At 52.7% G+C, this 24,574-nt stretch overlaps 3 protein-coding genes across 9 annotated transcripts; 1 reads left to right on the plus strand and 2 right to left on the minus strand.

The window, feature by feature from the left end:
• Positions 1-66: 66 nt before the first annotated feature.
• On the plus strand, positions 67-5,441 carry DNASE1L2 (deoxyribonuclease 1 like 2). Of its 4 annotated transcripts, none has more exons than XM_064295385.1 (8): positions 67-174; positions 871-1,236; positions 1,346-1,434; positions 1,530-1,613; positions 1,694-1,794; positions 1,904-2,016; positions 2,142-2,393; positions 2,803-5,406. In XM_064295385.1, exons 2-8 carry the CDS (start codon positions 886-888, stop codon positions 2,854-2,856), a joined length of 1,044 nt encoding a protein of 347 aa, XP_064151455.1. In that variant the 5' UTR covers positions 67-174; positions 871-885; the 3' UTR covers positions 2,857-5,406. The 4 variants fall into 4 exon arrangements, 3 of the variants coding, with proteins under 3 accessions (XP_064151455.1, XP_064151456.1, XP_010595705.1); XR_010323593.1 differs by having other exon boundaries at positions 71-796; positions 2,125-2,393; positions 2,803-5,441; XM_064295386.1 differs by having other exon boundaries at positions 71-796; positions 2,196-2,393; positions 2,803-5,439.
• Positions 4,304-12,468, minus strand: ECI1 (enoyl-CoA delta isomerase 1). The gene is given in 6 exon segments (XM_023557514.2): positions 4,304-4,406; positions 4,408-4,465; positions 5,751-5,929; positions 6,016-6,137; positions 6,889-7,041; positions 7,674-12,468. Coding segments are annotated over 6 exon segments (774 nt in total). The 5' UTR covers positions 7,833-12,468.
• Positions 12,469-13,658: 1,190 nt separating this feature from the next.
• On the minus strand, positions 13,659-22,669 carry RNPS1 (RNA binding protein with serine rich domain 1). 4 transcript variants are annotated; one of them, XM_003417763.4, is made up of 8 exons: positions 22,559-22,669; positions 18,786-18,973; positions 18,410-18,565; positions 17,618-17,809; positions 17,242-17,344; positions 16,737-16,890; positions 15,118-15,259; positions 13,659-14,502 (listed from the first exon to the last, which is right to left on the minus strand). In XM_003417763.4, the coding sequence occupies exons 2-8, from the start codon at positions 18,854-18,856 to the stop codon at positions 14,403-14,405; spliced, it is 918 nt and encodes a 305-aa protein (XP_003417811.1). In that variant the 5' UTR covers positions 18,857-18,973; positions 22,559-22,669; the 3' UTR covers positions 13,659-14,402. The 4 variants fall into 4 exon arrangements, with proteins under 4 accessions (XP_003417811.1, XP_010595703.1, XP_064151468.1 ...); XM_010597401.3 differs by lacking the exon at positions 18,786-18,973; XM_064295398.1 differs by lacking the exon at positions 18,410-18,565.
• Between the last annotated feature and the right edge of the window lie 1,905 nt (positions 22,670-24,574).

Here is a 24,574-nt window from a genome sequence, read left to right on the forward strand (position 1 = left end):
TTGCAGGTTCCCCACCTGCCACGCCAGCTCTCCCAGAACCAGTCAGCAACCTCACAAGCTGGCTGCCCGCCCAGGACTCCGGTGGGGCTGGCAGTTGTGCGTAGGTATGCTGGCATCCTGACAAGCATCCTCCCACCTGCTCTGCCCTACAAAGAGCTCTCGAGGCCTCCCAAGGTGGGTAGAAGGGGTGCTGCTCCCCGGGCTGCGGTGGGGCTGGGCCTGATCCCGGATCTGCAGAACCTGCAGGGTGGCCAGAGCCAGCCTTGGAGAGAGAGCTCCGCTCTGCTTTCCACCTGAGGTATGGATGGAGTAGGAGGAGCAGCTGTAAGGAGGGGGCCAGGAACGGGGCTGGCCTCTCCTGATTGTTCCACCTTACCCAGCTCAAGGAGGCAGATTCTAGGGGACCTAATTTCTAGGGGTTAGGGTTAGGTTCGGTTGGTGGACTTGGCTGATCCTTCTCCCTGATTTCTGACACAGCCCTTGGGGGCTGGCAGGGACTTCCGCATCCCCATCCTCAAACAGGCATGACTCAGATCTTTTGACTCCCTGCCCTCCTGGCCTCCGTGAAAATAGGAACCTGGAGCCCTGGTGCCCAGCTCCACCGAGGGGGTGGGACCTAGCAGCCTGGCCCCTCCTTGGGCCAGGGCATCAAATAGCCGCCCGGGCCCTGCGCCAGAGCTACTGTGGGACCCGAGCCCGCGCGATTGTCCACTGCTACAGGCTGCCCTCAGCTTTGTTCCGGACCCTAGTCAGATCCGGATCCTGACCCTTTGGCACAGCCCCATTTACGCCCTGGGTGAGTGTCGGGCTGGGCGGAGCCGGGGTGGGTGGGAACGGGGTCCCTCTGTTCAGGTCTCAGTTTCCCTGCAGAGTGGGAGGACGGCCATGGGCCGAGAGCGCAGCGCATCGTCCTGGAGAGCCAGCGAGAGTGCAGGTGGAAGACGAGCCTCTGCGCAGTCCAGGATCGGAGCGGCAGGCTCGGCCCGGTCCCCGAGTTCTCCGCGCCGGGCAGGAGTGTGGGTCGCTGTATCCCTCTGCTGTTGCGCTCACCGGGCCTGTCGGCTCCTTCCAGTCCCCCCGCTCCGCGCCATGGGCGGGCCCTGGGCCCTGCTGGCTGCACTCTGGGCATTTGGGGCCGCCGCCGGGGCCGCGGAGCTGCGCATTGGAGCCTTCAATATCCAAAGCTTCGGCGACACAAAAGTGTCGGACCCGGCCTGCATCATAGTCATCGCGCAGGTGAGGCCTGGGACCTGGGGCGGGGCGAGGGGCGGGGTCGCAGCCGATTCCACAGGGAAGAGCATAGTGGGCCCTTCAGACAAACCCGCCCTGCTGGCCCCTCCCCCAGATCCTGGCTGGCTATGACATCACGCTGGTGCAGGAGGTTCGAGACCCGGACTTGAGCGCCGTGTCTGCACTCATGGAGCAGATAAACAGGTGTGCTGGGCGGGGCCCCGCATTGCGATCCCCTGGTCGGGACCCGGGGCGTCAGCCCGGTGTCTTGACCCCGGGTCTGGCCCGGGCCTCCGCAGAGTGTCCAAGCACAACTACAACTTCGTGAGCAGCGAGCCCCTGGGTCGTGACCAGTACAAAGAAATGTACTTGTTCGTGTACAGGTGAGGGGGCGGGGCAGCGGGGAGGGAGCGCGTGGGGCCAAATGAGACCACCCCAGTGCGCCTACCGTCCTGTGCCCTAGGGACGACAAGGTGTCTGTCGTGGATACGTACCACTACCCAGATCTGGAGGACGCCTTCAACCGTGAGCCTTTCGTGGTCAAATTCTCAGCCCCCAGCTCAGGTGAGGATGACCCCGCCCCTTCCCGCAAGCTCCTCTCCTCCCTGCCGGCCCCGCCCCTCCTGGCAGACCCCGCCCCGGCCTCTGACCGCCCATCCATCGCTCCCTGCAGCAGCCAAGGAGTTCGTGCTGGTCCCACTACACGCCGCGCCGCACCACGCCGTGGTGGAGATCGACGCTCTTTACGACGTGTACCTGGACGTGATCGACAAGTGGGGCACAGATGTAAGCTCCCACCTCCACCCAACCAATCTGGGGTCCCAGGCAGGCGCATCCTGAGGGCCTGGGCAGTGGAGATAGGGATTTCCACGGCCCCTCGGGCGACCCTGATAGGCTCTGCGCGCTGGCAGGACATCCTGTTCCTGGGCGACTTCAATGCCGACTGCAGTTACGTGCGGGCGCAGGACTGGGCCGCCATCCGTCTGCGCAGCAGCGAGGTCTTCAAGTGGCTCATCCCAGACAGTGCCGACACCACGGTGGGCAACACAGACTGTGCCTACGATCGCATTGTGGTCTGCGGCGTACACCTGCGCAGGAGTCTGAAGCCGCAGTCGGCCGCTGTGCACGACTTCCAGGAAGAGTTCGGCCTGGACCAGGCTCAGGCAAGTGCTGGGGAGCTGGGGCGGGGCGCCCAGTCCTGGGGTTGTGGTGCTCCGCGGGCACAGGCAGGCCAGGACAGCTCCCTGCACCCAGGGCCGGTCTGACCAGTGTCCAGCCTCAGCTTCTCTGCGGAGGGTTTGGTCTCGGTGCCTGGGGCATGCCTGCCTACTCCAAGGTTTACAGAAAATGCCCCTGAGGTTCAGTCCCAGCTGAGGAGAACATTCTGGGGAGGTGGGCTTTGGGCTGCCAAGTCTCTGCATCTCCCTTACTACTTGGGGGCCCACCAGCAAGCAGGGTGTCTATGGGTGGCCTGCTTGCTCAAAAGGCCCTTCCCTGAAAATGCAGTGGTGGGGGTGGGGATGCTGCCCCGCCAGGCCCCTGAGGCTCTCCCCATCCCGCCTTTCCATCCAGGCTCTCGCCGTCAGTGACCACTTCCCTGTGGAGGTGACCCTCAAGTCCAGCTGACAGCCCAAGGCCTGTCCAGAGGACTGCAGACTCCAGCCATCTGGGACAGCCCCCTGGGAGCTCTTTCAGGGTGGCCAGCTACCCCCCAGCAAGACCACGGGGCAGGGCCAGCCAGGCCTGGGTGTTAGCACCTACCATCCACAGCCTGGACAAGCGGCCACGGACACGTTACGGGACACTCAGATCCTCTGTTTCCCCGTTTGTAAAATGAGACGTGATGCCTACCTCATAGGACTATAAATAGTGAGGAATCCTCACACAGGGCCCAGTGCGCATGCTCAATAAATGCCACTCTCAGCCAGGTGCAAACAGGTCGCTCCCAGCCTCCATGTCCTTTCTTAGGACTCAGCCTTTCTGAGCTTGTGGTTCAGCCTGGCAGACAAGTGGGTCTGTGGTCCCAGCCCCCTTAGGGGACAGGGACAGCCTGGTCTGCCTATTTTATGTCCTGCTGAGAACAGCCACCCCCAGACCATGCTGGGTCCAGATGGCAGCCTGTCTGGAGTGCCCTCCTGGTTCTTTCTTTGTGCAAACTGTAACTGCCTCCAAGACCCTGTACTGGGTGGGGTGGGCAGGTGGGTGGGCTCAGTGCTCAGTCACTGGGCCTGTCTCAGGCAACTTTCCCTTTCAAGGGCCCTGCCCTGCCCAGTACCGAAGGGGTAGGCCACAGAGGCTGCCACCATTCCCCCAGCTGACTGACTGCCCTGGGGCGTTTGGGGAGCCAGGTGCAGGAGGGTGGCCTTGGTCCCTGCGTAAATCTCTCACACTTCAGTGGGATACAGAAGGTGTGTTCCTGGTTTTTGAAGTGTCTCATCTTTGGTAACCAAAGAATCGTTTCAGAAACAGGATTTGGGGACTGGCTTGAATCGTATGGGAGAAAAAGTATTTGTTTCAAGGGTTGGACAAGTTCTTTCTTACAAAGCCTTTCTAGAATAAGACCTTGAATGGTCGGCATAGAACCCCTTCCAACAAGAGATGCTTCTCATCCCCTCTGTGTCCCTAAATTTCCCTGGGTCCCTGTGGATGTGCTTCATGCAAATGAACGAAAGCGGTAGCCAGGAGCTTTGGGTGGGGGCCACCTGGCCTCCCACACCAGCAAGCAGACAGCCCGGAGGGCGGGGAGGGGTGTCCTGAGAACTTTATTCACGATTCTACTTCGCAGGAAGAGCACTCAGGGCCCCCGCCTGCCCCTCATGATTCCCAGGTTGGGGCGTCACAGCCAGGTTGGGACGTCACCATCCTCCACCACCCTGCCAGGCAGAAAAAGCACTTGTGTGGGTGGTGAAGGCCTCAGGACACTGGGTGGCAGAGACCAAGGTCTTCCAGGAAGATCACCAAAACAAACAGAAGTACCTTTTACATGGAAAAATACCTTGTTTAAAGCCCCCTGGAGCCAGAGGGCCCGTGGAGGGGTGCCTCTGGCTAAGACCCCACTGAGGCAGCCCTGACCTTAACCTTTCTTTTGTCTGAGCTTCTGTAGGTATGTCTACATGGCCTTCTGGATGGAGTCTCGGGAGGTGAAGACGAAGAACTGGATGTCAGCATCTCTGCTTCACCAGGTGGTCCACGGTCAGCTTCCACATCATGCTCTTGGTCAGCTGCTGAGCATGATCTACAGATAATGGGGCTGCGTGAAAACCTGCTTCCAGGGGCAGCAGCCTCATGCTGGACCTTGCCAAGAGTGTACATGCAAACTCAGGCAGAAAATTCAGAAAATACAGATCAAGAGGAGACAATGAAAACCATCTGTCTCCAGTGGCCCACTGATTGTTTTTGTAAACAGAGAGGATGCTACTGTAAAAAGTGCCTTTTGAACCTATTATTTTCACTCAGCTGTATTACCCAGAATATTCTCCCTGTCATGAAATGCACTTTGACAACATAGTTAGTAGGTGCCTGGTGTTCCGCCATTTGTCTGTACCAGGAGTCAGCAGACCTGCCTCTGCCTGGTTTTGTACAGCCTGCAATGGCTTTTCCATTTTTAAATGGTTGAGAAAAAAATTAAAATCATAATACTTTGTCACATATGGTAATTATATGAAATTCAAATTTCAGTGTCCAAGTTTTATCAGCACACGGCCTAGCCTATCTATTTACATACTTTCGAGCTACAATGGACAGAGACCATACGGCACCCCAAAGTCAAAATTCTACCTGGCTTTTTGAAGAAAAAGTCTGCTGATCCCTGGAGTATGTCTTAATTTACTTAACCAGCTCTGTCTCTGTAAACAGACGAGCAGCTATTTCCACCACCACTAGCTGCCATGAAGTCCACTCCAACTCGTGGGTCAGAGTAGAACTGTGCTCTGTAGGGTTTCCAATGGCTGATTTTTCAGCAGTAGATTGCTGGGCCTTTCTTCCTAGTCTGGAGGCTCCAGTGAAACCTGTTCAGCATCATTGCATGATAGCAACATGCAAGCCTCCACTGACAGATGGGTGGTGACTGCGCATAAGGGGCACTGGCCTGGAATCAAACTCAGGTCTCCCGAATATAAGGTGATAATTCTACCACTGAACCACTCCTGCCCTGCCCCCAACCAGTTGCAGTTGAGTTGACTTGACTCATGGCAACCCCACATGTGTTAAGAGTAGAACTGTGCTCCATACGGTTTTCACTGGCTGATTTTTCAGAAGTAGATCACCAAGCCTTTCTTCTGAGACACCTCTGGGTGAACTTGAACCTCCAACCTTTTGGTTAGTAGTAAAACATTTAACTGTTTACACCACCCAGGGGCTCCACAGTCATTCCCAGCCCTCTGCTGTTATGAGCAGTCCCGGCCATTCACAGTTAAGTTTTCGCATGAGGACTTCCTGGTCTCCCCAGGCAGTTGAGGTGGGGAGGGGAGGAGGGGCTCCCTCTCCCATCAGTGCCCCAGGCCCTCCCCTGTGTGCTTCACCTGGGATGGCCATCCACTGGGCCATGACAGACAGGGCTGTGCTCTGCACCTGCTCCTTGGGTACCACCTGGTCCACTATGCCCACCTGGAGTGCCTCAGTGGGCAGAAAGAGCATCCCCAGCTGCAGGGTGCACTCCGCGGAGCGGTGCCTGAAGGTGTTCACCAGTGTGTCCTTGAACCTGGAGGGCAGATACCACTGGCGTAGGACCCCAGATTAGGCTCATTGCCTGGGGACAAGCCCGTGGTCCCACTGCCCAGGTCTTACCAGAAAGGGGCGACGATGCCCACCAGGGTCTCTTTCAGCCCGATGGTATATTTGGGGTTGTCGGCCATGACTCGGTAGTCACAGGTCAGGGGGATCAGGCACTCTCCTGTGGGGTAGGCTCCCTGCAGGGGAAGGCGAGACCACTGGGCTCTGGGGTGCAGCTACTCCCAACCCTGCTCGAGGTGGGGTTGCCGGGGTGCCCAGCACTGGCCGTGGTGGCGTGAGCCCTTGGCTGCCCCAGGGGGCTGTACTCATACTGTCTTGAGTATGGAGGGCTGCCAGCTGCAGGGCCAGAAAACTATGCTTCTTGTAACCCCTACACTAGGGAAGCAATCACTTCCACTCTGGAGCTTCGGTCCAGATACTAAAGAGCTGGGGGAGCACTTCAAGTTCTGCCCCATGTGGCCACAGCTGTACCTGTGGCCAGCCCCTCCGGAGGTCCTGGGACCCCAAGCTTGCCTTGTGTCCTTGTCTCCTGCACCCGTTGCTCCAGCCTGAGACTGTAAGTCAGTGTCGGTGGCTCCTTGTCTCCAGGCCCCTGCGTTCTGTCTGTGCCACAGGCCCTGAGTCTCCCTAACTCTCTTATAATCCCTCCCCTCCTCCCAGATATCCTTGCATCCTGCGGGGGTCACCCTAGCCTCCAGTCCCTGGGCCTCCCCTCCCCAAGGAAGGCCACAGAGATGTTTCCAAGACATGGGCCCCCTCCTTCCCACGGTGCCCTCTGCCCGGCCAGCCTTGCCCCTTCCCCAGGAGCCAGTCACCCCTCAGGCAGCCCGCTTTCACCACGCCATGCTGGTCTATCATGGCAAGTTTGCCCGTTAGGGTTTCCCTGACTGCCCGCTTCCCTTTGTGGGCAGGCCGAGCCCCCCAAACACTCAAGTTGATGGCAGCCACCAGCACCTTGTTGGACTGGTAGAGCCGCAGCCACAGCTCCTGCACGGCCTTCCAGTACTCGGCGTAGTGGGCTGGGTTCTGGCCACACATTTCCATCAGGTCCAGGCTGGTGGCGAAGATGCCGGGCCTTTCCTTTGGACGTGGGCATGATTTGCCCTCAAATGGCCAGGCGAGCTGCAGGCCCTGTGCCAGTGGGAGATGGTGCTGTGGGATACGGTGTGGAAGGAGGGGCTGACTGTGCCCTGGGCCATGTACAGGTGTGACCACAGCCTGGAGAAGGGCCAGGAAGGCATGTGTGCTCTGCAGGTGACCCAGTCCCAACATGGCTACGGCGGGGGGGGGGGGCAAAACTAGGATGGAAAAGCTGCCTGCAGGTGGGGACTGAGGGCACTGGTCAGGTATGCAGAGTTCTGGGCATCTGGCCAGGGCACAGACTGGGGGAAATGGCCCCCGGGCAGTCACATGGGAAAGCCCAGTAAGGGTTCCTCATCGCAACTGCTGGTGTTAGTGGGCGGGGTGGGGGCTTGGAGCCCTGCAGGCCCTCTAGGGAACAGTCTGCCGGCTGCACAGGCTTGGGCTGGGGCCCCACAATGTGTCTGCCTGGATGGAGAACAGCCTCCCGGCGGGGCTGCCTGACTGTCCACCCGTGCGGACAGCAGACCCTGGTGCAGACAGCCTCTGCTTGTGGACATGGACTAAGTGATGGATTTACACTTTGGGGATTTTGGGGCATGGGGTGACCTATGGACACTAGGTGCACATACAGATGTGATGACAATGCCACGGATGGCCTTATTGTTCTCCAGCTTCTCCAGGCTGATGACCAGCTCCATCAGCATCCCCAGGCTGAGGCTGTTCACAGGAGGATTCTTGAATTTCAAAACAGCGACCCCTAACCAGAAAGTGAACATGAGAGGCCACATTCAGCAGTGGGAAAGTGCCACTGTCAGCACTGCCATGGGGAGGGGAGCCACACAGCCAAGGGAGCCGCACGGCCACGGGGGACCACATGGCTGAGTTTTCTTTTTTAAAAACTGAGGTGAATTCACATAATATCAAATTAACCATTTTAAAGTGAACAATTCAATGGCATTTGGTGCATTTACAATGTCTTATAGCCACCACTCTGCTCTAGTTCCAAATTTTTCACCACTCTAAAAGGAGACCCAGTGCCCATTAAGTAGCCACTCACCACTTCCCCTTCCCCAGACCCCGGCAACCACCACTCTGCTTTTTGTCTCTACAGATTTACCAACTCTGAACATTTCATGTACATTAAATCACGCAATTTGTCCTTTTGTGTCTGCCTTATTTCACTGGGCGTAATGTTTTCAAGTTTCATCCATGTGGTAGCATGAGTCAGAACTTCATTTTCCTTTTATAGCTGACTAAATATCCTGTTGTGTGAATATACTACATCTGGTTCCATTCCAGTGAACAAAATGTTTTAAAACAAACAAGAACAAGGTGATCATATATTAATTCCAAATAAGATCCCAAAGGTTCCACTGGTCCCCCACCCACTTTAAAAGTGTTGTCTTAAATTGCATGGGTGTCTGGGTGTCTGCTAAGCTGTCCATTTAAACTGGCCAAAGGGAAAGCCATGTCATCAAAATATCTTGGTTACCCTCTGCGGACCTTCTACTCCAGGGCTCAGCAAGCATTTTCTGTAAAGGGCCAGGGAGTAAATATTTTCAGCTCTGCAGGTTATAAGATCGCTGTCACAACTACTCACTCAGCTCTGCTGCTGTGGTGCTAAAGCAGTAACAGATGATGTGTCAGTGAATAGGCATGACTGTATGCCAATAAAACTTTATTTACAAAAATAAGATGTGGGCCAGATTTGCCCACCCCTCTGGCGCAGCGGTTAAAGTACTTGGCTGCTAACTGACAGGTCAGTGGTTTGAACTCACCAGCTGCTCCTTGGGAGAAAGAGGTAGCAGTCTCCTTCTGTAAGGATTATAGCCTTGGAAACCCTATGGGGCAGTTCTACTGTCCTATAGGGTCTCCGTTAGCTGGAATTCAGTCAATGGCAATGTGAGGGGGAATCAGCTCAATGACAGTGGGTTTTTGGTTCTACAGTTTTGAATTTTTCTTTTTTTAAAAGGAGAAGGTAGACAGGTGCCTGTTGGTAAATGCTATCTCTGAACCGAACATACTAAGAGTGAAGGAAACATCCGGAACTCTTTTCAACTCCACAGGGCCTGGCAGCCTTCGGCAGAGAGGAGTCCAGAAGGTTTTCTCTTCACCCCATGGAGCAGGGTGGTGCGTACAGTCCAATACGCTTTTGTTGAGACAGGAAAGGATAAAAATGAACTTGGATCAGAAAAGGACATATTCTTTCTCCTCTGTATTCTGCTCAAGGTATTTCTTCCCCACATAGTTTGAGAACCACAGTGTAAAGAGGGAAAAGCCTGGAGAGGACAAGGCCACTGAGTACAAAACACAAAAACCCTAAGAGGCTGCAACCTGTCTCTGGGGACTGTGGAGTCGGCTCCCGACTCATGGGGACCCCACACACAGTGGAATGAAATGCTGCTTTGTCCTGTGCCATCCCCATGATCAGTCACAGATTAGACCGTTGTAATTCATAGGGTTTTCATGGGCTCATTTTCAAAAGGAGATAACCAGGCCTTCCTTCCTAATCTATCTTAGTCTGGAAGCTTCACTGAAACCTGTTCAGCATCAGAGCAACACACAAACCTCCACAGACAGAGAAGTTTTCATTAAAATTAAAATCAAACCTATAGCCTGATTTGATGTCAGCCCTGTCATTCCACTCTGGGCAAAGACCAAGCATCTCTTTGTCCTCTGCCCCATGGGGTGAGGACACCTGTGGAGGGCCAGCAAAGGTTGTGTCCCCCAAATCTGGGGTCTGACCTCTTCTGAAAGGATGGTTAGCAGAGTTTGCTGTCGTTGTTTTACATCATCACCAGCTTATTGTGCTGTTTCATGTTGTACTTCATCAAAGTGCTCAATTCCTCTCTGCTGGTCTTTTTTCTCAGGCAGCATGTCCTCTGTCATTGTGGGAGAAGGAAGTGGCCTCAGCTTCTTCGCTTGAGGGTTGAATAAAGACAAGTTTTTGGACTCTGCTGTGACAAACATCTAAGGACCAGAAGTGTAAGAAGAACCTCTAATGGGGACAGCTTGGGGTGCTCTGGAACACACTTGTCTAAGGATAAAACAGTAAAAGCCAATTGCCATGGAGTAGATTTCAACTCATGGAGACCCCACGTGTGTCAGAGTAGAAGTGTGCTCCATAGGGTTTTTAGTAGCTGATTTCTCAGAAGTAGATTGCCAGGCCTTTCTTCTGAGGCACCTCTGGGTGGACATGGGCCTCCAACCTTTTGGTTAGTAGCGAGTGCATTAACCATTTGCACTACCCAGTGACTCCCGTTTAAGGACAGAAGTTCTTACAAGCTCCTCTGGGTCCATCATTCACTCTGCCACCAGCAGAGAGTGCCCCCAAGTGGCCGGCACAGGACCTGGTGCTGGGGAGGCTGGGAAAACAGCACAGATGGGGCCAGCCCTCAGGGACACAGCAGTTGCTGGCTCTGGTCACCTGTTCTGGCCTCCTGACCCAAGGGGAGAAGCCAAAGGCTTCATAAACACCATCGTTTATGTAAGAAGCATGCCTCTGATGACCTCGGAAGTCTCTGGGTGGTCAATGCAAACAATGCCCCAGGAACAGAACAGAGTCTCGAAGGCCAACAGACTCTTTTGGAACCTATGACTTATAAAGAAGAGGCCATTATTAACTACCTAGACATATATTTTTTTTTTCTTTAGACATATACAGTTATGTGTAAGAAACGAACAATTAAAACTTCCAGAAATGAGATCCCCTAAGTTGGTTCAGAAGGTGTTATGGATTGAACAGTGTCCCCCAAAATACGTGTGTCAGTTTGGCTAGGCCATGATTCCCAGTGTGGTGTGACTGTCCACCATTTTGTCATCTGATGTGATTCTCCTATGTGTTGTAAATCCTACCTCTATGATGTTGATGGGATGGGATTAGTGGCAGTTATGTTAATGAGGCAGGACTCAATCTCTTTTGAGATATAAAAGGGAAAAGTGAACAGAGAGACATGGGGACCTCATACCACCAAGAAAGCAGTGCTGGGAGCAGAGATCATCCTTTGGACCTGGGCTTCCTGCAGGGAGAAGCTCCTAGACCAAGGGAAGATTGATGATAAGGACCTTCCTCCAGGGCCGAAAGAGAGAGGCCTTGCCTTGGAGCTGGCACCCTGAATTTGGACTTCTAGCCTATTAGACTGTGTGAGAATTTGTTTGTTAAAGCCATCCATTTGAGGTATTTCTGCTATAGCAGCACTAGACGACAAAGACAGAGGGGAAGTTTCAGAAATACACCCTGAAGTCTGGTGGACACTGTGCCTTTATTATTCTGGGCAAAGAGGAGCCTCCTGGGGCAGGATTCCAGAAATCATTGGAGGAAAGGTAAAGAGGCCAACGATCAATATGAGTCAACTCAAAGGAATCTGGATGAGCGTGAATACCATGAGGTAAGTGGCTGTGTCCCTGGCACACACTGGGCACTAAACAGCTGCTTCATGAATGGAGTATCGAGCTGAATCTAAAATCAGCTTAACTATGGCACTCTGATAAACACTTTTAAGGCACTTCATTCACTGTTATCATCCCCGCCTCGAGATGTTCTAGGATGCTAACTGGATCTTAGTATTTCCATTTCACAACATAAGGTTTTTCTCAGGGAATAGGGACAGAACTACCCTAAGGAACACAGTTCTACTCTGTAGGGTGGGGAAGGGGATGTTAGAGGACGGCTGAGGCTGCAGCCCTGTGTACAGAGGATGGTGACCCCCACCATCCTACAGCAGGGTCCCAATCTTGAAAGGCTGAGACCCCAGTGCTGGGAGGCCTGGGGAAGCACCTCCCACGCCTCCTCACCACAGCTCTGGAGTCCTCCTGGGAGGGGAAAGCAGTTTATCTTGAACCATCCAGCTTCAAGACTTAAGAGTTCGAAGATCTCTTCTGAGGAGGCCAGGAGGTTAAGAGAGCTTCCTCCTCTGTGGCCCCTGCCTCCAACTGATCAAACACCCTGGGCTCTGTGCCAGGTGGGAGTCAGAAAATTGAAAGCATTTTATTCCAAAATATGTCCAATTATTTATTTTCAATTTAATAATCTAAAGGTTCCCATCCCCAAATTTTAAAAACAAAAATCTTTTTATCTTCATAATGAATTGGGAAACAAACCATGCAAACAGTTATCACACCTAGTGTGATAACCATTAAGTCTACATGCAACGGAAACTAAAACCGAGCTCTGGGTCTGGAACCTGATGAGTTTTACCGCCGGGGCAGGCCGCGTGGCCTTGTCGAATTTTACCTTTACCCTCCTTGGCCCATGAACAGGCAGGAAGCCGGCACCGTGCCACCTGCTGGTATCGCCCCAAACCAACCTCCGAAACCCGGAGCGCTTACCGCCTTACCTGCCAGCGGGCCTGCCTCCGCCAGCACCCGGTGGCTCATGGCGCGCGGCGCGCCCGCCCCGCCGCCTGTGGTAGCCCTTCGGGTAGCCCTTCCGAGCGTCGCTCCCCGGAGTCGGACCCCTGCGGACGGCATGCGTCCCGTTAGCCCCCAGACCCCGCCCCTTACCCCCCGGGGCCTCCCGGCACGCTGACCCTGGCCCCTCTTCCATCCCTCCCAAGCTGCTTCCGGCCTCCCGTGCCCCCGCCCCACCGCTCACGCACTGTGCCCACTGACCCCGGCGCCCCGGCTCCGGCGACCACACACCCGGGAGGAGCAGAGCGCGCACACAGGCCGCCAGCGCCATCTTCACCGGGCGGCTTGGGGTCGCCGGCAGACTGAGGCCTCGCCTCCCGCCGGGCCTGGAACCGCCCCACACCGCCCCGCCCCGGTGCCACCCGGGTGATGGGCCCTTGTCCCCGCGGCCCTGGGTCCCATGCGGGCTGAGCAGGAGGGTCAGCCGGTGTAGGTCCCGCCAGGATGGGACGATCCAGGTGTGGGTCCTGGCCCCATCACGCGGGAAGCGTCAGGGCTGGCTTTCAGACCGCTGCTGCCCACCCGACCGCCAGCCAACAATCAAAATCAGGAAGCTAGGACAAAGTGCGGGGCTGCGGGATGGTCATCCGAGTATAAGTCACCAAGTGCGGGGCCAGGGATGATCGCTGAATATAAATTGTGGAAGTCACGGAATTTTCCAGAGCCCCAGGAATGCGAGCCCATAGTGGTGGAGAGGGACTTTGGGGATGGACAAGCACGTATTAGAGGTGATTACTGAGCCTTCTTGAGCAATCCCACTACCTGCAGGGGGATGCCGCCCCGGACACCAGTCAGGGCTGTTATGTGACTCTGATATGAAGCCCAAACACAGGGGCTCGGTAACACTGTGGGTCCAGGAAAATGTCTGCTCCTAACAGTGGCACAACCTTTCTCTTTCTTGAAGGGTTGCAACTGTTTTGAGGTGGAAAATGTTTTCCACAGCTGCCTACCTAATGACGTTCAGGTTTCTGTGGAGTTAGGGTTCTACGTTCCTGGGAATATAAAGGTAGCAAGAACACCTCAGATGTGTCTGCCCACAAGAAGCAACCCAGCATTCCAGGTACACTTAAAAACCACATATCCTGAAGCTTGCATTTTTGGGGATGTGACTTTGGCCTTCACTTAGGCATGATAAACACTTTTTTTATATCCCTCCCAATAGAAGCTAAAAAATGGACAGGAAGGAGGCAGTGAAACCACCAATATCTGCTCTGCATTCTAATCCTAGGTTTATTCAATACAATCCTCTCATTCTACACAATAAGGTACAAACACATCATGTAAAATGCTACAAAGTTACAAAACTCAAAACAAATTTTATAGTACTGACTGTACAACAGAAGCCAGAAAAGCAATGTACGCTTTGCCGAGTTAACCTGCAAAACCACCATGAGTGACGGCTGTGGGGCAGCTCTGGGTGACCTGCAGAGCTGGCTCTTGGCTTGTTCACTAAATTCAGAGAGAGAGGGGAGACACGGGTGCGTGGGGTCTGAGCACATGTAGAAAACAACCATTTGCACTAATGAACAGGGAGAGGGTTCCGCTGGACTGCTGTGACCAAGAGGTGAGGGGACCTGGGCACAGGGATGGAAGCTCCTTCTCTTTCTCGAAGGGTTACAGACTGGTCCCAGGCCATTTGGTACCAGCTGGGCAGCACTGCGTGTCCCTGCAGGCTTTGCTGCTGAACCAACTCTCTTGGGAACTGGAAACTGGTGGGCCTTCTGGCTGGAAAACCAGAGGGTGTCTTTACAGGCACCACCCCAAACCACCAACTCATCTGCTGCCAGACACAGAGGAAATGTCCTAACTGCTGCCTAAGAAGCCTTCCCCTCCGCCGCCCCGAAACGAGGGATTCCCTTTCCTGCTCATCCTCTCTGGCTAGAAAAGTGACAGCACTTGGTTGGACGGGACATAAGTTACAGGGGGCGAGGAGCTTCTGCTGCCCTGCTCTATCGGGATGAGTTGGAGCTGGAGCGGCTCCGGTGGCGGCGGCGGCCAGGGGACCGGGACCGCCGACGCACAGGGGACCTGCGTCGTGGAGAGCGGGACCTGTAGAGGGGAGGAGACAGTGTGTCAGACACCAAGGAACAAAATGCCTGGCAATGCTCTGCATCTGGACCCCAGGGCTCAAGTCGGCTTCTCTCAGGAATTCTGTATGGCTTTAAATTTATACATGTTTGAAGGACTGACGTGGAGCCCTTGGGAAGGGAGATGAATGCTGTCAAGACTAACAGCATCTCAAGTTTCCCTCTTCTCGAGGGTGCAGAGAACATAGCTCAACCACAAGCAAGGGAAGGCCAAACTCTGGCCCCTGCCGAGGGGAATCAGCCTCCCCGCTACTGCTTTGACCAAAGCTGCCTCCTCCCCAGCCCCCTCTGGATCCATCCCAGCTGGAAGGGAAAGGGGGCCTGGATCTGGTGGCACCAGATCCAGAAGTCTCTTGAGAACACCACATAAAGGTGTACCCCCAGGACCTCACCTTCTGCTATCCACTGCCTTCCTCCCCTCTTTCAGAAGTGTAACAAACTTGATGAGCCTCAAAAGGCCACGGTAACCCTGCTGTCCCCATGCACCCCACAAAGTACCAGAATAAAAAATAGGGGAGGCTAAATAGAGGGCCCAACCTCACACTCAGCACCCCGTGAGACTCAAAGACCAACTTACCGTCTTCTCATTCGTGGGGGTGACCGGCGCCACATGGGGGGCGGTGGCAGCATTCTCCTGGGAGGGCTGAATCGCCTGGGGGGTGGCCTAGGCCAGGGTGCCAGCACAGCTGTGGCAGTGATCTCCTGGCCGTCGATTTGTCCTGTGGAGAAAGGACCAAGCCATAATATAATTAACATAAAGTACTTCGTGATAGTGAAGAAAAAGACACGAGCGCAGCCAGGCAGGAAGGGACATCACGGGGGCAGTGGTGGGGAGAGGAGAACCTTGAGACTGCAGTTCAGGGCACTGTGCAGAGCCCAGGCACAGTCCCTATGTCCCCCAAAGGGGTGCAAGGGCTCTTCTGCCCCTAGTAAAAGTACTGGCAGGAGACCCAAGCACGAACACACTAAAAAATCTTCACTTAAGGAATCATAACCTAAGGTGGCCCCTGGCCCACTGCCACAAATGACCCAAATCACAGATTTTATGGCATTGATTATGCAGAAACAGAGACAACATGATCTTCTGCCCGATCACTGGGAAGGCCCTGCCCCCATGCCTCCTCCTGGAGAGTGTGCCCGTTTCCTCCATGGTGCATAGCACATTCAGGGCACACACACAAAGCCTGCCAGAATCTTAAGAAACTTTGGTATATTTTAATCCCCCCACACCAGGACTTATCCAAGTCTCTCAAGTTTTCAGCAACTGCCCAGACCATCAAATACGACGTGACTGCCAGTCTCTGAGCAGAAGGCACAATTCACAGGGCCACGGAGCTGGTACTTGCACAGAGTGATGGACCACACTTTACACTGAACTCCTCAGTCCTTCAGATGGATTTCAATAAATTTAAATCAACGGAGCTGGCTACCATGAAAGGAAATGCCCTAATACCTAAACTCTACCGGGGCTCAAAGGCAATCATACAACAAACTGCTTTGCTCTTTACCAAGTTCCTAACAGGGCCTTGGCGGAGTCCAAAGCCAAACGGCCCTGGGTGTTGTCCTCATCCTAGCTGCCTACATGACAGCAACAGGGTGCTGAGCAAAGACAAACGCCACATTCCTTAAAATGCTGACCTGAAGACAAAATGAAAACTGGCCACCCAGAACCACTTACAAGCGTTCAAATGCTGTGAAAACCACTCTACCCAATACAAAGGGCTATAAGTATTACAAACAGTTAAAAGATAAAAGCTTTGGAGAAAAGTGAAATTTCAGTAAACTGGTCACTCAGTAAAACAGTCCTAAAAATGCTAAAATGTTAACAGAGTAGAAGATGACTCAAAAAAGATTAAAGGAAACATGACTGCGTAAAAACCCAAACCTTTCGTTCATTACATTCATAAAAACATACTCTAAAATCATCATTTGCTTCTTAAGCTCTTAACAGATTGAAAATTCCTTAAAATGCTAATATATGCGTATCTGAATTTTTTTTCAAGAGTAATGTTCCAAAAACATGTTTTGGGTAACCATACACCCACTAAGTAAGAATTAAGCTCCTCAAAGAGCTCCAGGGAGGTGCTGACGTGCAGCCAGGCTGAAAACCAGCTCGAAAGGTCCCCACGTGGAGCAGCTGGCCAGTCCCTGGCGCAGGACAGAGGGGAGGCCTGAAGGGTGTTGGAGGTCACCCACCTCCATCCATGTGTTTCAGTGCCTTCTCGGCCTCGTCTGGATTCTCAAACTCCACATAGGCATAGCCTTTGGACAGATGGGGGTGCATCCTCTCCACGGGCATGTCAATCATTTTTATTTTCCCATAGGTGGAGAAGATCTCCATGATGTGGTCCTGGAGGGAAAGAAGAGTCACTGGAATGCTCTCCCACCACTGGTGGCCTTAGGAATCAGAAGTCTCCTGGAACAACTGAAACCTTGGTGGAGCACAAACAGTTCCTCATGAGGATAGCCACTGGCATTTTGGGGTATGTCTTCTAGATACCTGTACAATTTTCCACTAAAAGGACTTGCTATAACTTATTTAATTGCTGATCTTATGGGAATCACGGGCTGCCATGTCAGTCCCCCAAAAATGGCATTCTCAGTTCACCCTCAGGCATGGCTGATTCCCCACACATTTCAATTCAAAGATGTCACAGAACAGATGTGCACCCACCTATCGGGTGGGTGCACGGTTTCTCACCTTGGTCACATTCCTAGTAAGTCTCCCAATGTGCACTTTGGTGGGTTTAGGGGAAGGACTCCGCCTCTTCCGTTCCTTTTCATCTCTTTTGGGTGGTTTGGATCTAATGGGGGAAGAACACCCAGAAACAATTTGTCAAGTGAAAATATACTGGATTTCTTTTCAGCAGGGATGCTAACTGCTAGTATCAGCTTTTTTATAAGAAGCTTCCCCTGCCAGTTCACGTGTATCACCTGTCTCAGAAATCCTAGGAAAACAGAAAGACTTCCTTCCTGTCTACTTTTATGATAATCACAGTAGGTCTATAACACCCCTGTGCATGTATGAGCTACCAAGAATGTGTGTGTCAGCCGAGCAGTGGTGTAAGGGTGCTCACTTGGAGCGGGAACGCCGCCTGTTGTCATGTCTGCGCCGGGAAGGGCTGGGGGAGCCAGAAGAGCTGCTGGAGCTGGAGCTGCGGGACGTGCTAGAGCTGCCTGAGCGGCTGGATGCTGAGGACGAGCTGGAGCCACTGCTGGAGCCTGTGCTGGTGCTGGAGCCCGAGCTGGATGTGGAGCTGGAGCGAGACCTGGAGGCAAGAGGGGTTGTTATGGGTGGCCAGTGTGGGAGGCACCCCCCATCCCCAGACCCTCCTCCATGAGTCTACCACACCTCCCGAGAGGGGGACACCAGTACGCTCTGAATCCCCAGCCTCCTCTCTCCCCATGAAAGAGGAAACATGCACACCCAGGACAAAGGATTCGGCAGGGGTGGAAAGCCTCCTTCCTCCTTCATGCTGAGCTGGTGACAGGATAAGAGCAAGCTGGATTCTACCGACAGAGAAGCCTTTCCTGTTGTGAGGCCAAAGAGGAGGCTGGCAGAAGTTCAGAGCCACCAGCTTAGATCAGGAAGGTGGCTGCTGATGGACTAGGATGAACGATAAGCTCTAGGCCAGAACAATCCAACCATGACTTTGAATGAAATGCACTTTCAAAGAAAAACAGACCCCCAATTTCATATTCCTTAATATCTCCAAAAAAGAAAAAACCCAAACACCATCTCCTACATATGACCAGAGCAAAGCTCAAATCAGTCTGCCACCCCCAGGGGTCTGTGCGTCACACTCAGGTGTGGGGTATTTGGGGACAAGAGCCACAAAGCCCTCAATGCCTAGGCCAACTTGCCCCACCTGGTGCTGCTGCTACCACTGGACGCACTGCGCCTCTTTCGAATTTTATCCCTGCCACGGTCCTTCTCACTCGACTCCTTGGTGCCCCCTTTATCTTTAGAGCGGTCCTTGGACTTCTCATCAGAGCGGTCTTTGCGCTTGGTAGGAGAAGGAGCCCTGGATGGTGAGGAAGAGTGTGAGAATGCACATCTCTTTGACCATACCCTGAAACAATAGCACAACCCGAGAGGGGATCCAGAGGGGCTAGAGATCTTGGGTAATCCCAGAGCAAGGTGATTCACGGCTCAGGACACACACATTTTCAATTGTCCCCTTCCTCAGGGTCCCTAGTAGTGTGTACCCCCACAGTAGCACTAGAAAAATCTGGCAGGATTACCTAGTGCTGGACTTTTTATTATTTTCTTTGACTCCTAGCAAGCTCTTCTTTTTCACTCCTGATAAATCCATTCTCCCCTTCTGAGGTGTTCAAAGCAGCAATGGCGGCCTCACTTATCTGAACTCTCACTTCTAACTCGATTCTGAGAAACGATCCCTAATCGATTGCAATTTACGCCAAAGAGCAGCCTAATAACAAGATAAAAGGATTTAGAGTGAACGGATTGGCAAGGCAACAAATCTACTTTGCAGTAAAAGGCTGAGCATATGAGAAGGCGGCAAGGAAACACAGTAAGTAATGGTGCCCACACAGCAAGAAATACACGGGGACAGCGACCATCTCCTCATGAGGAGTCTCTGTCCTCACAAGAGGCTCAAGTAGAATTGTAACCTCACCTCGTGTTTTTTTTTAAGAAAATGGGGGTGGAGGTGGTAGCTGTCATTGTCACTCTGTAGGTTGTACAACACCAGCTTTTCACTCATAAGCTCGATGATAAACCCCCTACAGGTCCTTAAAAACATTACAGCGCATTTGCATGCAGAACAGAGAAAAACATTCAAGTGTGGCTCTCCTTATAAGATTAGAGCTCTTGTTTTATTGTTCTAGTTTCTTTTTAGAACTAGAAGCAAAAACTGTTCCACAAGTGACTTGTACCAGCCTCAGAACATTTATTACCCAAACAGATAGATAATACGTTTCATTACGAATACTAAAAATGCAGTAAGAGAATACTTTAAAAAGTAGTCCTTGCAATTACTGACCTTTACGTAATGATATGCATGTCAATTTAGGCAGAAGTGTACTGAAACCTGCAATTTACTTTGAAATGCAAGAAAACCTAGGGGCGTGGTTATCCAAGTATTCACTGTACAATTCATTGTACAATTTCTGCATGTTTGAAATTTTTTAAATGTTGGGGAAAAACTTAGATATTGCAATTGAATGAGATACTGCATACATTTCATACAGTATATGCTTAACAAATGGTAACTAATGAACACTACCCCAAAACAAAGTACTGATTAGCTATATGCCCTTATTTCCTGGGGACTGCTGCCTCTAATAGTTCCAGTGAGGTTTTGGACAATTTGCTGCAAGCGGGCACAAAGATCTCAGGATAACAGTCCCAACTTCTGCCTTACCTTTCTCAACCCCCTGTAAGTAAGTCTGGACACAGCACACCACCCCGACCCTGTGCCCACATGTGTAGGAGTGTCCCTACCAGGGATGCTACAAGAACAAGTGCTCTGACCCAAGAAAGAAAGCACCTGGCTTTGGAGTCAAATAAGAGTAAAGAGAACTCCTCCTTCTGTAGATTCTTGCTGTAGAATCTTAAAAAAAAATTTTGCTTTAAAATGATAAGGTACCAGAGACACCCAGCAGGCACGTTAGTGCTGCTGGACAAGCAGTGAGTACAATTCAGTCTGGACTCAGCCTGCCTGGGTTTGATTTGAGGCTTTGCTGCGTGATTTTGGATAAGTCACTTAACCTTTCTGAGCCTCAATATCTGCAATATGGTGAGTTACAGTGCCCATCTCAAAGAATTATAAAGGGCATTCATGGAATTAATCCACAACAAAACTTGGCATTAATTGTCCAGTCTCAATAAATGTTTTGTTGCTGTGTGCAGTTTAGTTGATTCTGACTCATAGAGACCCTATAGGACAGAATAAAACTACCCTATAGGGTTTCCTAGGCTGAAATCTTTACAGGAGCATATTGCCAGGCCTCTTCTCCCTTGGAGCAGCTGGTGGGTTCAAACTGCCAACCTTTTGGTTAGCAGCCAAGTGCTTAACCATTGTGCCACCAAGGCTCCTCAATACATGTTAGCTATTATTATAAGAATGGGCTGTTTCTCCACATCTGGAGGCTCTCTTCCTAGATATATTCTTGTCTCCAAAGTCACACGTAACTCCTGAACGCTCAACAGGGGTCCCTGGAAAGCCCACTTTAGGACCATACTGCAGCGCTGTCCCAAGCATAATGCAATTTTTTCTAGTGGACACATTTAAAAAAAAAAAAAAATTAACAGATAAAATTAACTTCTGGTAATGCATCTTATTTCGAAAACTATACAGGCAGTCCCTGGGTTATAAACATCTGACTTACATATTACATTACGAACCAAGCCTTGTAAAGCCTAGTACTGTAAATTAAAAACCACGGTATATTAAAAATTCTATGTACAATGGTTCATAATAACAAACAGGCACTACTCTGCGACGTGCATCAAAACATCATTATTATTCCTATATTATATTAAAGATATTTTAGTGTATCTGGAAGTATTTCTTTCACGTTTTTTATACAAAAAGGTACACTATATACTTTGACTGACATTAGATACGAACTGTACCTGTTCTGACTTACATACAAACTGACTCAAAGACAGACTTAGGAACAGAACTTGTTTGTAATCCGGGGACTGCCTGTATTACCTTTTCAACATTAATCAATAGGAAAAAAATATTAAGAAAATATTTTACATTCTTTCAGACTTTAAATTCGGACTAGTTACATTTTCAAGTGCTCAAGAGCCACATGGGGCCAGTGGTTATTGTATTGGACATTGCAATGCATCATGTAGGTCACACATGCAGATTCCTGCGCCCACACCCAGTTTTAACAATCTTGAGAGCACAGTCCCAGTCTTCGAAGCGCACTGTGTAAAAACAAGCACCATCGTTTATTCTTTCTTTTGCATTTTTGAGTTTTTTTTTCTCTTCTCATGGTGACCCCATGTGACAGAGTAGAACTACCCCACAGGATTTTAAAAATTTTTTCAGTGCGCTTTAGGTGAAAATTTCCAGCTCAAATTAACCTCTCATTCAAAAATTTATACACATACTGTTTTGTGATATTGGTCGCAACCCCTCGTTTATTCTTAAGCACTCTAAAAATCAAGAACCACAGACTGAGCGAACGCTTTGCTGGGTATGGCTGAGTGCTAGAAAGCAAAGGTTGAGGTTCTCTGTTCACACGAGTTCAGGTAACAGGCCCAGGACCTCGGTCACCTCCCCCGTCCTCCGGAAAGGTGCGCGTCCAACAGCCAGGGAGAGGAGAGAACAAATTAGTAATGTCTTGAGCAGAGGCGAGGGCGTTTCAGCTCAAATCTTCAGAGCACCGTTTCCCATTTAAAGATACATTTTAGGAACAGTTCATGCTAGAAACAATAGAGACAGAAGCAGCCTGTTCTACGTCTCTCCTCTGATGACCTTAACCTTTCCGTCGCCTCCCGCCTCCCTTCCGGGATAACCCGCCAAACTGAGTTCTGTGGCAGGGGAGCTGGGCCGTCTCAGTGCCCGCGCCTCGCACCGAGAACAGCGCAAAGAGCTCGGTTAACGCTCACAGAGAGAGGGTAGGGAAGTTGTGGATAAATGACCCTGAGGGACGGTCACTCGGCCTTTCAAAGGAGCCCACAAAGCCGCTCCGCTCCCACCAGCCCCAGCCGCCGGCCTCGCCGACCCCCGGCCGCGTTCCCGTCGAGTCTGGGCCGTAGGCGCTCCCAGGGCAGGGCCCACGAACAAAGGCCGCATTCCGGCTTCTCAGGTCCTGTTGCCCTTCCAACCCCGGCGGCCCCGACCACTTCCGGGCCGCGGCCTCGGCACCTCCCACTCCGCCCGCTCCGGCCCACTATTTCTCCTCAAAGCCCGCGCCGCCAGGCCGCGGCCATCATCGCGGGTTGAGGAGCGGCGCAGCTCTCCACGATGTGTCCCGCTGGGCCTGGCGGGAGGCCCATGAAGCTTGGATGGGGTCGGATTCAGCCAACTTACATCTTCCAGCCGACGCCACCGCCTCAAGCTCTCCTCAGCCGCCGAGGCTGGCGCCGCTCTGTCGTCAGGGTTAAGGAGCGGGAAGGCGCCGTCCTAGGGCGCACAGCGATGACGCAAGAATACTGCAGCCAATGGGCGCGGGCGGACGTCGTGTTAAAGGGCCACGGCCGTTTGTGGGAAGGGCCGCGGGGGCGCTACTTCGTTTTCCGTCCTGGATGGGTCTCCTGCGCGGTCCAGGGCTAGTTGCGCACCTTTTCTGCAGCGGGTAGGTAAGCGGCTGGCTGGGGCCTGGAAGGCTAGGCCGCGGGGCACACTTTAGAGCCGGCGTGGGAGGAGTTAACGCAACCGAGTCCCCGCCCCCCGGTGCGCCTGCGCGGTGGGCCGGGTGCGCCGAGCGCGGGGGACCGCGGGGGTCGAAGGCGGGGGTGGCTGGGGGTCCTAGAGGGGCGCGGCCAGCCAGCCATGGGGGCATGCAGGCCGGAGGCGGCGGGAAGGGGTGGGCCTGTACGGAGCGTGGGTTCTTGCGATCCAAGAGTCGTGGTTCTGTGGGTGACCGTGTAGCTGCGGGCCGGAGCGCGAGGCAGGTGGGCGGTGCAGCCAGAAATGCGGAGGATTCTCAAGTTGATGGAAGGGGATGGGGCTTCGAGGAGGTGGCCTGAGTGGAAGGGCGAACCCAGCACGTGAAACAAGCTGCCAGGGCGCCAGGCACGTTTTCGGAAGAAGGGAGGGGAGGCAGAGACAAGGATAGAGGGAGAGTGTTGGACCCCAGCCCGGGCCGGAGGCTCTGGAGTTTGAAAACCCGGCGCCGAGAGGGCGAGGACCGCCGGAGTTGTGTACCCCTCGGTGTCTCCAGTGCCCCTTTCTGTGCCTGACAGTTGTTTCTCCATAATTATTCATGGAAGGAGCGAAGGTGGGCTCAGCCTGAGGTGACCATTGTCTGACAGGTTTGGTGGCAACAAGGAAGAGAGCAGGAGACAAATGCAAGCCGATTATGTTGGAGGAAGGAGCCAAGATGACTTGGTAACATTAGGTGGGGGGCGGGGAAGGACAGGAAAGAGTCCAGGGTGAGGCTTGGTGACCCCGGATAGATGGACGGATGGATGGTATGGACGTGGTTTGCAAGTCATTGCTTTGTCCTGTGATTTTTCCAGCCAGTGGATGGTGATACCCCTTCCCGCAGTCCTTCTAGCCCCATCCAGGATGTTGAGTGCAGCTTTAACACATCACCCCTAGCCACAGGGCGTCTGAGGAGTTGGAAGACAAACGATAGCCAGAGTGGAGTCAGCCCCACTGGGGGTGGGATGGGTGCTAGATTTGGTGTGGGACAGTTGGAACGAGTTAATCTCTGCGTCGACGGATGTCACAGCGCATTCCCTGCCGTGGCCAACTTGAAGGTCCTTGGAACAGAGTGGGTATGCCTGGGGGATGGGGTGGGCTTGGTGGTCCCGGCAGGCAGCAGTGTGTTGGTCTGTGAGGAGGCAGTGGCAGAAAGGACTCTGCAAACCTGAAGCTACCCATTAACGCCTGTGGGAAGATTCTGGAACCCAGAGCCTGTGCTCAGGGTTGCACTGACCTGCTAGCTGGGGTCAGCGTGGCCATACGACCCCAGCATGGCGAGAGGAGGGTGGAGGACAGAGTACAGCTGGGCGGACAGTGCCCCTTCTCATCTTTAAAAAAATTATCTAAAGTCAATTACTTTGGCATGCATATAAAATTTAACACATTTTGTATTAAACTTAAAAGCATGTTTATCTAGACACATGGATTTGAGTTTGTTTCTAAATGTCACTGCTTTTTGTTATAAAACATGCAATTTTGGCTGTTGAGCTTTAGAAAGTGAACATCCTGGTTTTTGCCATTTTGAGGAACAGCAAGAGTGTGTTTGGAAAGAAAGAAAATTCTAGAACCCTGTCCCCTGGGAGTCCTGGCTCTCCTCCTCCAGTCTCTGTTGCCAACCTGCTGATGCCATGGGAGCCCTTGGGGGACCTGGGCAAGGGGGGTGATCTTTGGCCCTGG

This window comes from Loxodonta africana, chromosome 12 (genome assembly GCF_030014295.1).
Source record: "Loxodonta africana isolate mLoxAfr1 chromosome 12, mLoxAfr1.hap2, whole genome shotgun sequence".
In the NCBI taxonomy this organism is placed as follows: domain Eukaryota; kingdom Metazoa; phylum Chordata; class Mammalia; order Proboscidea; family Elephantidae; genus Loxodonta; species Loxodonta africana.